Source organism: Gopherus evgoodei, chromosome 4, assembly GCF_007399415.2.
Source record: "Gopherus evgoodei ecotype Sinaloan lineage chromosome 4, rGopEvg1_v1.p, whole genome shotgun sequence".
NCBI lineage: Eukaryota > Metazoa > Chordata > Testudines > Testudinidae > Gopherus > Gopherus evgoodei.
The window spans coordinates 143,697,930-143,713,233 of NC_044325.1; the positions used below are offsets into that span (position 1 = coordinate 143,697,930).

The 15,304-nt window shown below is 45.4% G+C and overlaps 1 protein-coding gene across 1 annotated transcript in view; it reads left to right on the forward strand.

Annotated features, from left to right (window-relative positions):
• The first annotated feature begins 4,789 nt into the window (after positions 1 to 4,789).
• MAPKAPK2 (MAPK activated protein kinase 2) overlaps positions 4,790 to 15,304 on the forward strand; it is an 81,327-nt gene continuing 70,812 nt past the window's right edge. Inside the window, exon 1 of the mRNA XM_030561633.1 lies at positions 4,790 to 5,302. Within this exon, the coding sequence (XP_030417493.1) occupies positions 5,030 to 5,302 (273 nt within the window). The 5' untranslated portion in view covers positions 4,790 to 5,029. The remainder of the gene's footprint in view (positions 5,303 to 15,304) is intronic.

Here is a 15,304-nt window from a genome sequence, read left to right on the forward strand (position 1 = left end):
AGCACACTCCACAGTCATTCTGCACCGGCTCAGCCTGTAGTTGAACCGGTCCTTGCTCCTGTCAAGCTTCCCTGTATACGGTTTCATGAGCCAAGGCATTAAGGGGTAAGCGGGGTCTCCAAGGATCACAGTGGGCATTTCGACGTCCCCTACTGTGATCTTGCGGTCTGGGAAAAAAGTCCCGGCCCTCAGCTTCCTGAACAGGGCACTGTTCCGAAAGATGCGTGCATCATGCACCTTTCCAGGCCATCCTGAGTAAATGTCAGTGAAACGCCTACGGTGATCCACAAGCGCTTGCAGAACCACGGAGAAATACCCCTTGCGATTAACGTACTCTGATGCCAGGTGAGGTGGTGACAGAATAGGAATATGCGTCCTATCTGTTGCCCCTCCACAGTTAGGGAAACCCATTTGTGCAAAGCCATCCACAATGTCCTGCACGTCCCCCAGAGTCACAGTTCTTCTTAGCAGGGTGCGATTAATGGCTGTGCAAACTTGCATCAGCACCATGCCAACGGTGGACTTTCCCACTCCAAACTGGTTCGCCATTGATCGGTAGCTGTCTGGAGTTGCCAGCTTCCAGACTGCAATAGCCACCCGCTTCTCCACTGGCAGGGCAGCTCTCAATCTCGTGTCCCTGCGCCGCAGGGTAGGGGCGAGCTCAGCACACAGTCCCATGAAAGTGGCTTTTCTCATCCAAAAGTTCTGCAGCCACTGCTCGTCATCCCAGGCTTGCAGGACGATGTGATCCCACCACTCATTGCTGGTTTCCCGAGCCCAAAGGTGCCGTTCCATGGTGCTGAGCACGTCTGTTACTGCCACAAGCAATTGAGTGTCTTGAGCGTCAGGCGTTTCAATATCATCGTCTGACTCCTCACTGTCACTTTGCAGCTGAAGGAATAGCTCCACTGCCATGCGTGATGTGCTGGCAACATTCATCAGCAAGGTCCTCAGCAGCTCAGGCTCCATTTGTAACAGAAATCTCAGAAATTGCGCTGCAGACTCACAATGCCGCCAAACTGCTCGGAATGTGTAGCAAAGCACCACGGGGCGTTGGAACAGGAAGCGGAAAGACCCGCACACTTCCTTCCCCTTCCCACAAGCCACAGTGCCAAAATGGGATGAGGTGCTCTGTGGGATAGCTGCCCACAATGCACCACTCCCAACAGCGCTGCAAGTGCTGCAAATGTGGCCACACTGCAGCGCTGGTAGCTGTCAGTGTGGCCACACTGCAGCGCTGGCCCTACACAGCTGTACGAACACAGCTGTAACTACCAGCGCTGCAGAACTGTAAGTGTAGCCATACCCTATGTGAACTGGGGCAAGTGTTTTCGGCTACATCAACGCTGCAGCCGGCGGGAGGGGGGTGATTTGCAGCACATGTAGACGTACCTGGGCTACCTTTAATCTAGCTGGCTCACTAAAAATAGCACTGAGGATGTGGCAGCGCAGGCTGCACAAGTGAGTACGTACCAGGGGGTAAGGTGAGCTTCTGCGGACCACAGTGCTGCATTCTCACTGCTCTTCTTAGGTACATCTACATGAGCTGCAAATCACACCCCCAGCTGCAATGTAAATGTAGGCTTAGTTTCTCTGTGCTGCGTGCCTCAGTTACTGATCTGTACTATGGGGATAATAACACTGTCCTGCCTCACAGAGGTATTGTGAGGATGAAGGCATTAGATTGTGAGGTGCTCAGAGACTATGGCAATGAGGGTCACATAAGGACCATAGATAGTGTTGTGGTTAAGGCACTGGACTGGGACATCTGTATCTATTCTTTGCTCTACCTCTTACTGCATGTGACTTTAGGTAAGTCACCACAATGCCCTCTGTACATGAATGCTTCTCTATGTCACAGTTAGGTACGTTCAGGAATGTTGGTGAGAGCATCAGGCACCACAGTGATGAGTGCCAGAGTAAATCCTATGCATGAATTAATAGATAAATAGAATTAGGTATTATTAGTGACTCAGATAAGGCATTTCTTAGATGGAGCTTGACAGTGACTCTTCTATAGCCACCACATATCGAATGCTGCTAATGTACAATCCATTTCACATCCATAAAGGAAAGATCTCTGCCTTCCTTGCCCTTAGCCTCGACTAAAGAGCTCCTCATTGGCTCTTGCCAGATGCCAGGCTGCTAAATGATAAATTGGCTCACAGCAAGGATTCCTTATCTGTTTAGCCCAGTTCTGAGGTGTGTTAGTTTCTTTATTGAATTCTGGACTGAACGTGGAAGTGCAGGTTAATTTGCTATCAGTGGGATGTCCTTTGAAGAACAGTTTTCTTTGCCTCTTGCCCTTTCCCTGACACTCAGTCTGCCTGCTCCATTTTTCATGTCTCTTCTCTTCATGGGAATTGATTATAGATAAACGCTCATCAAAAACCAGGGCGTTTTGGCAAACACAATTATTTACCCATTGACGTTTTAATTTGTAACGCCGTGGATGCCTCCAGGATCCAGGGAAGAAGCTCCAAATGGTCTGAAGCCTGTTAACTGGCTCCCTGTGGTGAGGATTTGGAAGCCTGCAGTGCACTGAACTCTCACCATGTGTTTTGCTTTTATTGGATAAATAGCAAAATATCCCGATTTCACTATTTCTTGTTTCCCGCTTTATATGTGAAGTAGAAAAACAACGAAAGACCATTCAGGGAGGCAAGATGGCTGATGATGTGCTAGGCAATATGATAGTACAAATAATAAACAATAAGGCCCTCACTGTTGTAGTATCTGACTGCCTCAGAACACCCTTGTGAGGTAGAGAAATACTGTTCCTATTTGACAGCTGGGGAACTGAGACCCAGGGCAGATTAAGTGACTTGTCCACAGAAAAATCTGTGGATGAGCTGATAGCTGAACCCTTATTTCCTCAAATCCGGGTTAGTGCTCTGCCCACTAGACCATTCTTCCTACCTAAATGAGATGCAAAGCCTTTCCCCTAAGGACTGTTAGCTTAAGTTTGGACCGGGACCCAAAAAAAGACCTCTAAAGGAGCAACATTTGGTGAGGCTCCCTGCCATTACATCACCACCATGGAATAAGCTGCAGGGCCCTTTCCCAAATCTGGGGGATCCCCAGCGATTGGCAGAAGCTCTGGTCATCTACACAGAAGTCCTGTGCCTCTGTGCTGACTCTCATTAGCAATCATGGGTGCTTGTTTTGGTCTGGTCTCTACAGAAAAGTCTCTCTAGTCTCTTCATACAGAACCTTTACTCCTGCAGTTGTTCCATCCTGCCAGCTTCCTGTGTGGAATAACAGAGCATCTTCAGTGCTCATGGCTGTTCTTTCCATGTCTATTGGCAAGCACTCAGCCACAAACTGAAGAACATTGTTTATGATGGCTGAGCAGAGTTGACAACTACCAATGGCCTCTCCAGCTTCTCCTGTAATAGCATGTGTACAAATATGTGGTATTCTTTCCCCACCTGCTCCAGCGTATTCTAAAAAATGGCCTTTCCAAAATGCAAAAGGCTTGGAGGAAATGGCATAAGAGCTTTTAATATTTGCTTTATGCATTCTTTGTTTTGGCATAAGGGAAGCATCCTTGCACGATGGGCTTTTTCAATATCAATGTCACTTATTTTTAATCAACACATGCTTATTTTCAGAGGGTCTCCAAAACTCATCCTTATTCAGCCAGCTCTCTGGATTTTGGTTGTTCACTGTGGGGACACTTGAATGAAAGGTTCATGGCACTCATGCATTTTGGAATGAAATTCATCCCCATGGTGGGGCCCAGAGCAAAGTCTATGCACCTCTTAAATCCCTTTTAAGTCCCGTTTTGAGATCAGAAGTGATGCATAGTAGTCAGACAGGCTTTCTGAACGAGGGTCAGTTTTACCCTCTCCCTGTTGTCTATTTAATGGTGAACATCTCTGTATTTGGACGAGGCAGTGTGGGCATGTGAGGAAGGGTTCTTATTCTAAGTTCGCTTTTGTGTATTGTTTTATTACCATACCAAGGAATCCCAGTCATAGCACAGGACCCCACTGTGCTCAGTGCTGTACCAGACACAGACCAAAAAGTCGGTGCCCCCCCCATACCTTAGCTCTCCCTCCTCCTCTGTCTCCCCTGAGAAGATTTCTCTCCAGTCTTCTTGCTAAAGATTTCCCAAGCTTTCATAGGTGCCCAAATCCCTGCAACTGAGTGATGACCTTGTAACCATCCCCATGGAGCTCAGCACGGGGCCAAAGGGTCTGACCGCATGAAGCTCATTGCAGGATCAGGACCATGGTACAATTCAGATGTGGAATGGTTTGATCAGAAGAAGGTCAGTCAGTATCCAGGAAGCACAGATCTCATTGAAAATGCTTTATTCCTTAGAATGGGAGGGGGGGATCCCAAGGAATCCTGGTGATGTTGGAAAAGGCAGAGAGCCAGAGGAAAGCTAGCAAGTCTGTGTGGGCCTGGGGGAAGGCCCTGAGGGGATCCTCTCCCCAATCTCCTCGCCTGTGCGTGGCAGGATGGGGGTAAACACGCACTCTAACCTCGTCCGACTTTCTCCGTTCCCCTCCATTCTTAAGTTCCTTCCCAAAGTTTAACTTCTCCCCCGCCCCCCTTCTCTTCTCCCTTCCTTCCTTCTACCCTCCCTCCTCTGATTCCCCGCCCCTGGGCCCGCCCCTTCAGGGGGAGGCAGCCAATCAAGACGAGGCTGTGACATCAGTGCCGTGAAACTGACCCGGGGAGGGACCGAGGTTGATACATTGTAGCGATTCCTTTTCCTGTCTTCGCGTTCCAAAGAGCGAACGAGCCAGGCACGGGGACTAGCCTGGGGAGGGGGTGGGGGGTTGAGCGGGGGGCAGCAGCGTCGCCCCTTCGGAGACCTGGGGGGTGAGCAGCAGCAGCCCTCAGGGCTCCGAGCCTTCCCCAGGAGAAGGGGCGATTGTTTCCTCCCCCCGTCTTTCCAAGCTGTGGGGGATTTAGTTCCCCTCCGCCTGTTGAGATCAAACTTCCCACTGTGAGGGGGAGGAGGGGACTCGGCGCAAAGGGAAGAAGCCGCTGTGGCTGCCCCGGCTTTGCTATAATGCTGTCCAACTCTCCGAACCCGAATCCCCAGGTGCTGTTCCCCACCCCCCCTCCTCCGCCCCCACCGCCACCCCATCAGCAGCCGCCGCCCCAGCAGCACCCTCCCGTCCAGCAACAGTTCCCCCAGTTCAACGTGAAATCAGGCCTCCAGATCAAGAAAAATGCCATCACGGATGATTACAAGGTCACCACGCAAGTGCTGGGGCTGGGCATCAACGGGAAAGTTTTGGAAATCTTTAACAAGAAGACTGGAGAGAAATTTGCTCTGAAGGTAAGTGTGCAGGGGGAAGGGAGAGGGGTCTGCGAGGGGTTGGTGTGCCCACGCCCATCTTTCCTCTTCTGATCCCACATTCCTTATTTCCTTCCCCAAGTTTGGCTCAAACTGTTTTTGTAGGAGTGACACAGAAGTTATTGTGCTGTTAGAGTAGAGGGGAAGGTACCTGCAGTTATTGGGAAGGTGGGGGTTGAGCCATGGTTGCCCCGTGTAAAATTATCGGCTGAATTATTTACAGGCTACCTAAAACTGGCGGACAGAAAAGAGGGTGCTTTAACTTTGGCCTAGGCAGATATCGCTGAGTCCAATTGGGAACCTCTTCCCCCTGCCGCGGTGTGGGCACAAATTCCCCACCTACTCACTGCGTTGGGCTAGTTGGGGAAGTTCTGCCTCTGCTGTTTTTTTCCGGAGGGTGGGTGGGTGCGGTGGGTGGAGGGGGTTGTTGGATGATCTAATCTCTCTGCCTTTTAAAAAATGAAACACAGCATTTAATTCCCCTCCATCCCCCTTGCAAAACAGGACTTCCCAGCGGGAGAGGAGACCCCCTCCCCCGAGTCTCCTAGGCCTGTTCACGTTGGCTGCATTTGATAGGGCCCTTTCTCTCTTTCCCCTCAAATCTCTGTGTCTGTGTGTTAGTCGTGGTTTCCTTGGATCCACTGATCAAAATAGTTTGTGTTTGCAGAGGGAGGAGAGAGAGCTGTGCTCAGATTTCTTTCCAGATCCATTATTTTGGTAAAAGGGCGGTAGGAAGGGGAGAAGAAAGAGAAAGGCGCTCCGATAACTTCGCATCTGCCCTTAAGGCCTGTGGGCACTTCAGTGATCACTGCAGGGAAGAGTATATCTTGTAAGAGAAATAAATTCTATTGTGGTTTTGAGAACACGCACACCACCTTCTTTTGTGGTAGTGTCTTTGATTGCACAAGTTTAGGTTCCTCTTCTGTCTCCTTGCCCCCCAAAATCTTTACTCCAAATCTGGAATTATTAAAACAGTTATTTCCCCGATGTTCTGGTTACTGATTTTTCCTGGTAGAGGTCTGACTTGACTGATATGACTTATAAAGAGAGAACTTGAAATTTACCAGCAACAGTTCGTGCTTGACAAAGCAGGGAATGTTTCTGGTGCTTTGTTACATGTAAATACAACAAGCAGAATCTGTTTTAAAGACATGTGGTCTCCTGGACTGGGGAGGAACCGGTAATTCAGTGCTTTAAAGTGGTGCTATAGAGAGAAGAAAATCACATTATGGAGTGTAATAATAAAAATAAAGAATTTTTAAAGAATCAAATGGACTTTTAAACAAATATGTGATTTGTTTATTTTTATTGCACTCAGCTGGGACAATGAAAAAGGGATAGTCAGTTTCACTTTATGGCTTCACTGCACTCCATTGTTACTGCTTTGTGTTTCCATCACGTTAGAGGAATGTCTAGTTTCCCCTGAAACTACTCTCATTAAGAAAGACAAAATTAGGCTGTGTGGCATTTTAATTTAAAACAAAGCAAAATGATATCGGAAAGGGATGCCTTAGTGGCCCAAGCATCACTTTTGAAATCCATTGAAACCTCCAGACTTGTCGATTTGATCCAGTAAGTTTACTCTCTGTGTTCTCTGGATAAGCCCTTTAAAATTCAAGGTCCTCTGTGTGGGCACTAAAGATTTCAATGCACTTTGTGTAAGCATAGACGTTTGTCTGGTTTTCCCTGTTTAATTACCCTCCCTGCTCCCCAGTTGTTGTGCAGTGTACTGTACACCAAGCTGCTACTGTTCTCCACCCCAGATATGGCTATGTTTGTGGTGCTGGATCTGTATGCAGTAGTCCATAACATGCCTTTGTTTGAAAGGTTTTCCACTAAATAAGATATTGTACTAAAATATACATTTTGCATGTAAATAACATGACAGTTTCCTTGTTTTCAAATTATTATTTTTTTTGGAGTGGGGGAGGATATTTCTCTGCTAGAGGGATCCTGTGATAGGTAATGCTAAGTACTAGGAAAAATGAGTACAATTTTTCTCCTCCCACGAAGCTGAACATTCCATATCTTAGGCACAATTTGCTCCCACTCATTAGCTGTTCAGAAAACTGTTAATTGTGAAGATGAAATCCCCCTCCCCAAACCTCCTGTTTTGACTGCATTTTTTTTGCTAACACATCTGCTTAAAGCCAACAAGTCACTAATCCTAAAATAATAAAGAAGTAGATTTTTGACAAAAAATTCTTCTGTCAGTTATGAACCCCCTTCAGAAGTGAGGTGCCAGCAGGGGGATAAGTTATTACGACAAATACATTTTCTTGGGGAAAAGAAGTTCTTCAAGTTAATCAACTGAATGGCAGATATTTCACTTTTGTGTCTGGAAATATGGAAGTTTCTCATTAGTTGCAGTGTTATGTTTGAGGAAAACACAGACACAGTAATTTTTCCTTTATGTTGTAAATGAGTGAGATCAGCCTCTGTTTTGACAGACACGCTTTTTTCCTCCATTAAATTTAAAGTTGACTCAATGACTTAAGTAGCAGTTGCTAATTCTTTCCTGTGTGAAATAACAAAAGAAGAAGAACTACAGGGTAGGGCGTATGGAAAGGGACAGCTTGTGTCAGCAGTCTCCCCATATCAAAATATTGGCTAAGATAATAGCATAGCCTCTGTGCATCTTGTCAGTACTGGAGTGTGATACAATAGACATGTTCAGGATCTCGGTTTGATTTACTATTTACGTGGATGTACTTAAAGTACCTTTTACAACACAGGATTTTTATATATTAAGAATGGAACATATATCACGGCCTCTCACTTTTTGCACAGATCTTGTCCCCTGCTCAGTTTCACTAGGTCTTTACCATATAATGAGGGACATATTAAGATGGACAGTTGCGAATGTGTGTGGTCAAATCTCCCTGCTTATGAGCTATGTAACAGTGCGTAAGGGAAGTGCAGAATTAATTCACAGAGTCTGATATGTTCAATTCACCTCTGAATTTTTCCTTTGGGAAGTTTTAAAATTTTTGTTTTCCATTCCCCATGTTCTTATGGCGAGGAAAAAGTTTAGCTGAGCCATTGAACGTGTCAGTGACAGTTCAAAGGGCAGCACAGCTGCTGCTGTAAACAACTCCTTCCATCCCTGTAGAAAGTGCTGTGCTGTTAGCTCAGGGTCTTAGCAGACCAAACGACACTCTGTCGATCTCGCACTGACAACTGCGTGTGACATGCTCTTTGTTTGTCCAATGAGTTTTGGATACTTCCTGTCAAGATATAGGCCTAAAAGGTAAATCTCATTAACAGGATGTTTTGCTCAAAGGTAGTGTGTATAGATCTAAATGCTACTTTCTATTAGTTGGGGATGGATCTGTTTATAAACCTGTAGAGTGTTGTTCAGAAGTTCTGAATGATTCAGAATTATCCGACATACAAACACCATTTGTTGGGGAGCAGTCAACACTGCTTTTGTAAAGGGAAATCATGCCTCACCAATCTATTAGAATTCTTTGAGGAGGATCAACAAGCATGTGTACAGTGGTGATCCAGCTGATAAAGTGTACTTGGACTTTGAGAAAGCCTTTGACAAGGTCCCTCCCCAAAGGTTCTTAAGCTAAGTAAGCTGTCATAGGATAAGAAGGAAGGTCCTCTCATGGGTCAGTAGCTGGTTAAGATAGGAAACAAAGGGTAGGAATAAATGGTCAGTTTTCACAGTGGCTAGTTAAATATCGGGGTCTCCCCAAGGATCTGTACTGGGACCTGTGCAGTTCAACATGTTCATAAATGATTGGGAAAAAGGTGTAAACAGTGAAGTGGTGAAGTTTGCAGGCAATACAAAATTGCTCCAGATGGTTAAGTCCAAAGTTGTCTGGGAAGAGTTATAAGGGGATCTCACAAAACGGAGTGACTGGGCAACAAAATGGTAGATGAAATTCAATGTTAATAAGTACAAAATAATGCACATTGAAAGACATAATCCCAGCTATACATACAAAATGATTGGGTCTAAATTAGCTGTTACCACTCAACAAAGAGATCTTGGAGTCAGTAGATCGTTCTCTGAAAATATCTGCTCATTCATTGTGCAGTATCCATCAAAAAAGCCAATGGTCTGTTAAGAACCATTAGGAAAGGAATAGAGAATAAGAAAGAAAAGATCAGAATGCCACTATATAAATCCGTGGTACACCCGCACCTTGAATACTGTGTGTCATTCTGGTCACCCCATCTCAAAAATGTTGTATTAAAATTGGAAAAAGTACAAAGAAGGACAACTGAAATTATTAGGGATATGGAAGAGCTTCTGTATGAGGCAGGATTAAAAAGACTGGAACTATGCATCTTAGAAAAGAGAAAACTAAGGGGGGAAATGATAGAGGTGTACAAAATCACAAATGGTGTGGAGAAAGTGAATTGTTATTTACCCCTTCACATAACACAAGAACCAGGTATCACCCAATAAAATTAATAGGTAGCAGGTTTAAAACAAACATAACAAAGTACTTGTTCACACAAGACATAGTCAACTTATGGAACTTAGTTAAGTTAATGGAGGATAGATCCATCAGTGGCTATTAGCCAGGATAGTCAGAGATGTAACCCTATGCTCTGGGTGTCCCTAGACCTCTGACTGTCAGAAGCTGGAAGTGGATGACAGGGGATAGATCACTCAATAATTACTCTGTTCTGTTCAATCCCTCTGAAGCATCTGGTGCTGGCCACTGTTGAAAACAGGATACTGGGCTAGATGGACTAGTGGTCTGATCTTACGTTCTTATGACTCATTATCTGCATCAGAGTAAGAGGAATAGCAATAACTTGGATACAAAGAACTGATTGCATCAGGTGTTGCTGTTTCTGGTGACATTAAAAAGAATGCAAGAGGCCCATAGCCAGAAGCCAAAGGTGAAACTGCTTTGTGCTATGTTAGGTTTTAAGGCGAGCATTTCTGTTCTAAACTTTTCCGTTTATATCTCATGTCCAAAAGGTCATATGTATTAATACAATCTTACAGTGATGGGGAAACAACTCATTAATATTAAAGACTTCTGGTTCTGCGTGCTCAGGAATGTTGTCCCTCAGGAATTTTATAAAATCTCTCTATTCCAAGGTCTTAGATAATTTATGTTAGGATTTCAGTTAGAGATCCATTGCTATAATATGACCATTCATAGTTCAGTGGGAGATATATAAACTTCAGTAACAGAGAAAATGTAATTTGGGCTAATTTCTTCATTTCTCATCTAGTACATGAGGGCTTAGCAAAGGCATTTGATTGCTTAATAAAATATGTTTTTAGCACACGTTTGTAAGTTACTGGACTATAGTCTCGTTTGCCTACACTGTCTAGTTAAAAACAATAGATACTCTTTGACTTCTGACTTATCAGTAGTTATTGTCTAATTGATTAGTGTTTCACTGATCGCTGCAGCAGAAAAACATCTTAAGTGGAATCCATAAATTGACCAGTATTAAATAGGCATAGCATTGTTTAAAATGGTGAATTAGCTTTGATTCTTAATAGGATTTTAGGTTTGGATGCTTTCTCCTTTAGGGGCTCAGTCCTATAAGGTGCCGGGTGATCTCAGCCCAGTGGGAAGTGGCAGAGCTCAGCAACTCATGGAAAGCTCTTGTCAGCAAGCAGCATGAGGCCCGTTGTGGATTGTTCAGTGATTTGCTCATCAACATCTGGCAGTCTGAGAGCGAAGCGCAATGCAGCTGTGGTCAGCAGTAGGAAACATGAGGTGGTGTGTATAGGGGTATATATTTTCCCAGCTTGGTGTGATTTCTTATTAGAAGAAAATTAGATTTGGAATTTCTGAAAAATATATTGTATGTAGGTCACTGCTGACTTTACTTGGCTTTGTTGCAGTTGGGCTGTTGGTGTTATGTGAAGCAGATTGCAGAGGTAGGATAGCGGGCAAGACCTCATTCTGTGTTGCATTCTGTAAATTCCACTCCTGGATGTACTTTTAAGCCTACTCTTCAGATGAGATCTGGATCAATGGCTAGCTTCCTTAATGCAGCTTTTTACAAATAAATTGCAGGTAATCTGGATTGCAGGCTCAGTTAATGCTGGATGGACATCAGTGAATAGCTTTCCTTGTGAATCTCTGACCTGGTCTACACTACGAGTTTAAACTGAATTTAGCAGCATTAAACCGATTTAACCCTGCACCCATCCACACAACGAGGCCCTTAATATCGTTATAAAGGGGTCTTTAAACTGGTTTCTGTACTCATCCCCGACGAGAGGCGTAGCGCTGAAATCGGTATTGCCATGTCGGATTAGGGTTAGTGTGGCCGCAGATCGATGGTATTGGCCTCCGGGTGGTATCCCACAGTGCACCATTGTGACCACTCTGGAAAGCAATCTAAACTCGGCTGCACTGGCCAGGTAGACCGGAAAAGCCCCGCAAACTTTTGAATTTCATTTCCTGTGTGCCCAGCATGGAGCTCTGATCAGCACGGGTGGCGATGCAGTTCCAAATCCAAAAAGAGCTCCAGCATGGACCGTACGGGAGATACTGGATCTGATCGCTGTATGGGGAGACAAATCTGTTCTATCAGAGCTCCGTTACAGAAGACGAAATGCTAAAGCATTTGAAAAAAATCTCCAGGATATGATACAGAGTTCACAGCACAGTGCTGTGTGACAAGAGTAACGGAAAGCCAAAGAATCAAATGGACGCTCATGGAGGGAGGGAGGGGGTACCGAGAACTCCAGCTATCCCACAGTCCCTGCAGTCTCCGAAAAGGATTTGCATTCTTGGCTGAGCTCCCAGTGCCTGTAGGGTCAAATATATTGTCCGGGGTGATTCAGGGTATATCTCGTCAATTTACCCCCCTTGTCCCCCCATGAAAGAAAAGGGAAAAAAATAGTTTCTTGACTTTTTTCAATGTCACCCTATGTCTACTGCATGTTGCTGGTAGATGCGGTGCTGCGGCACTGAACAGCAGCATCCTCTCCCCTCCCTTCCCCGGTGACAGATGATACAGTGCAGAAGGACTGGTAGCCGTCCTCGTCATCATCCCGTGAGTGCTCCTGGCTGGCCTCAGGTGAGGTCGGCCGGGGGCACCTATGCAAAAATAGGAATGACTTCCGGTCATTCCTGGCAGATGGTACAAAACGACTGGTAACCATCTTCATCATAGCAACTGGGGGCTGAGCTCCATCAGCCCCCCTCGCTTTCATGTCTAAAGAAAAGATTCTGTACTGCCTGGACTATCAAAGCAGTGGGATGCTGCCTCCCCCTCATTTTATCTCACTAAAAAGTCAGTGTTTCCTATTCCTGCATTCTTTATTACTTCATCACACAAATGGGGGGACACTGCAATGGTAGCCCAGGAGGGTGGGCGGAGGAGGGAAGCCATGGGTGCAGTTGTTGCAGGGGCACCCCCTAGAATGGCATGCACTCATCATTTCTGCGGGATCTGACACGGAGTGGCTGTGCTCTCTGGTACACTGGTTCTCTAGTACACTTGCCCCATATTCTAGGCAGGACTGACTCTGTTTTTAGATACAACATAAAGGAGGGAATGACTCGGGGAGTCATTCCCACTTTTGTCTTTGCGCCCACGGCCGACCTCAGCGAAGGCCAGCCAGGAGCACCCATGGCAGCAGCAGACGGTACAGAACGACTGATAACCATCATCTCATCGCCAGTTTACAGTGGCGTGGCAGACGGTACACAACGACTGATAACCGTCTCTGCTATCTTGCAAAGGCAAATGAATGCTGCTGTGTAGCGCTACAGTACCGCCTCTGTCAGCGGCATCCAGTACACATACGGTGACAGTGACAAAAGGCTAAACGGGCTCCATGGTTGCCATGCTATGGCGTCTGCCAGGGCAATCCAGGGAAAAAGGGTGCGAAATGATTGTCTGCCGTTGCTTTCATGGAAGAAGGAATGAGTGATGACATTTACCCAGAATCACCCGCGACAGTGTTTTTGCATCATCATGCATTGGGATCTCAACCCAGAATTCCAATGGATGGGGGAGACTGTGGGAAGTATGAGATAGCTACGGGATAGCTACCCACAGTGCAACGCTCCAGAAATCGACGCTAGCCTTGGTACATGGACGCACGTCTCCGAATAAATGTGCTTTGTGTGGCCATGTGCACTCAACTTTATACAATCCGTTTTACAAAACCAGTTTATGTAAAATCAGAATAATCCCGTAGTGTAGACATACCCTCTTTCTCTGCCGTGTGTTTCAGTTGGGGCTCTAGGATGCAGAGCAAGATTCTGCTAATGAAACCTAATCTCTAACTTCAACTCTAAGGTAGTTATCAGCAGGCTTTTGCCATGAAGACTGTGCACAGAACAGCATCTTTGGAAATGTCATGCTTTCAAAGGTAACTCACTAGCATCTGTGGTGCTTTGGAAGTTTCTCCATGGGACTCGTTTCCATGAATGCCTATAGCCACTGAAAACTGGCTGAAGTGGATCATTTCTTCATTAGTAAATTTATGCCAGTAAATGCATTGCCTGTAGTGCTGTTTGATTCCATCAAGTTACATGTGTGGAATGGCCTCTCTGGGAATAAAAAGGGCAAGGTCCAAATCCATGAATGGTATTGCACTTGGGAGATGCCCATCACCATAGTGTCTGAGTATGCTTTACAAAGGCAACCTGGTCTAGGGGGAGGGCAGAAAACTAGGTGATGGAAGACTGGTTTCTAGTCCAGGTTCTGCCTCAGACTGTATCATGTTAGGGAAATGACGTCCTCTTTGCTGCTGTTCTCTTTATGTGCTGTGGGGATCATGAAACCCGCCACCCTCTGTCAGGTGTTTTAAGATCTATAGATTTGTCAGTCTTCAGCTCTTGAACTCTTTCTTCTTCTATAGAAAACATGACCAGAAATTTGCAGGATTCTTGGCCTCGTCACGGCTCTTGGGACCCCTGTACACCCTTCCGCTCCCTAAAGGAACAGCTGTTTATTGCTTAACGTTACCAAATGAATGGAAAAAGCTGCACATTTCCTCTTGTTTCCAGTACAGTTCAGCTGAAATGTCCATTAAATTCTTCCCAATCCAAATGCACAAGGGTTTTGATCCTAGTTTCTCATTTCACCTTTCAGGATCCTTAGCAGCTTCTACTGGCCTTCTAGAGCTGCCCTTTATGAGCCGTTCCTCAAAGTGATCATGGATCCAACTCGATTTTTCTTTATCTGCAGTGCAGAGAGGGTTCTATGGATGTTTTCTTTCCCCTTAATCAGGTAGTGAATCTGTCAGTGCCCCCTATGCTGTCATACAATAAACATTATGGAACATGATCCAGTAGTTCCCTTGAAGCTATAATTAGCCTCCAGCAGGACTCAGTTCTGTGCAGAATGTTAACAGAAGGGTCTTCTCTAGTAAGGAGCTGCTGGGCCTTGCTTTTGATTGGGAGAACTCTGGAAAATGCTCTGCTGTTCCCTCACTTCATGTTATGCTCATTGAACTTTGTTTTGTAAAGGTTTTATTTTGAAAGCCCTCTCCATCTTTAAAACATAAATAATATACCAGCCCCCCCCAGATCTTCTCTTGGTTATTTGTTCTAAGGAGCATGAAGCTGAAAAGTAGAATCCTGGCCTCTTCCGCTGCCTGCAAGACACTGCAAATAATCACATTGTTTCCACGGATGGTCCTGTGAAAGTTCTCCTCCAAGAGTGGGATTTTTCAAAGTTACTGAAAGGAGTAAGGCACATGGTTCCTATTTGAATTTCAGTTGGGATGGGCACCTTACTCCTTTGAAACTTCCAGCCCCCAACTATTAAACCCCTGAGTCTTAGAATATATGAATGTCTGGGGCTAGAGCTCATGGGTGAAGATATCTCCCTTCTGATGGCTTGCTGCAGGGTGGTCTTTTCAGAGCACTTCTGATACTCTGGCCTTGATGGGAATTTTTTTTTTTTTTTTGCCTCACTGTGTAGTTTGGAAAACCAAAAATATCCTCATGTAACTCTTTCTTTTTTTTAAACGGTGACAAACCCAATGATTAGGTTTTTTTTCCAGGGCAATGGTTTATTACCTCA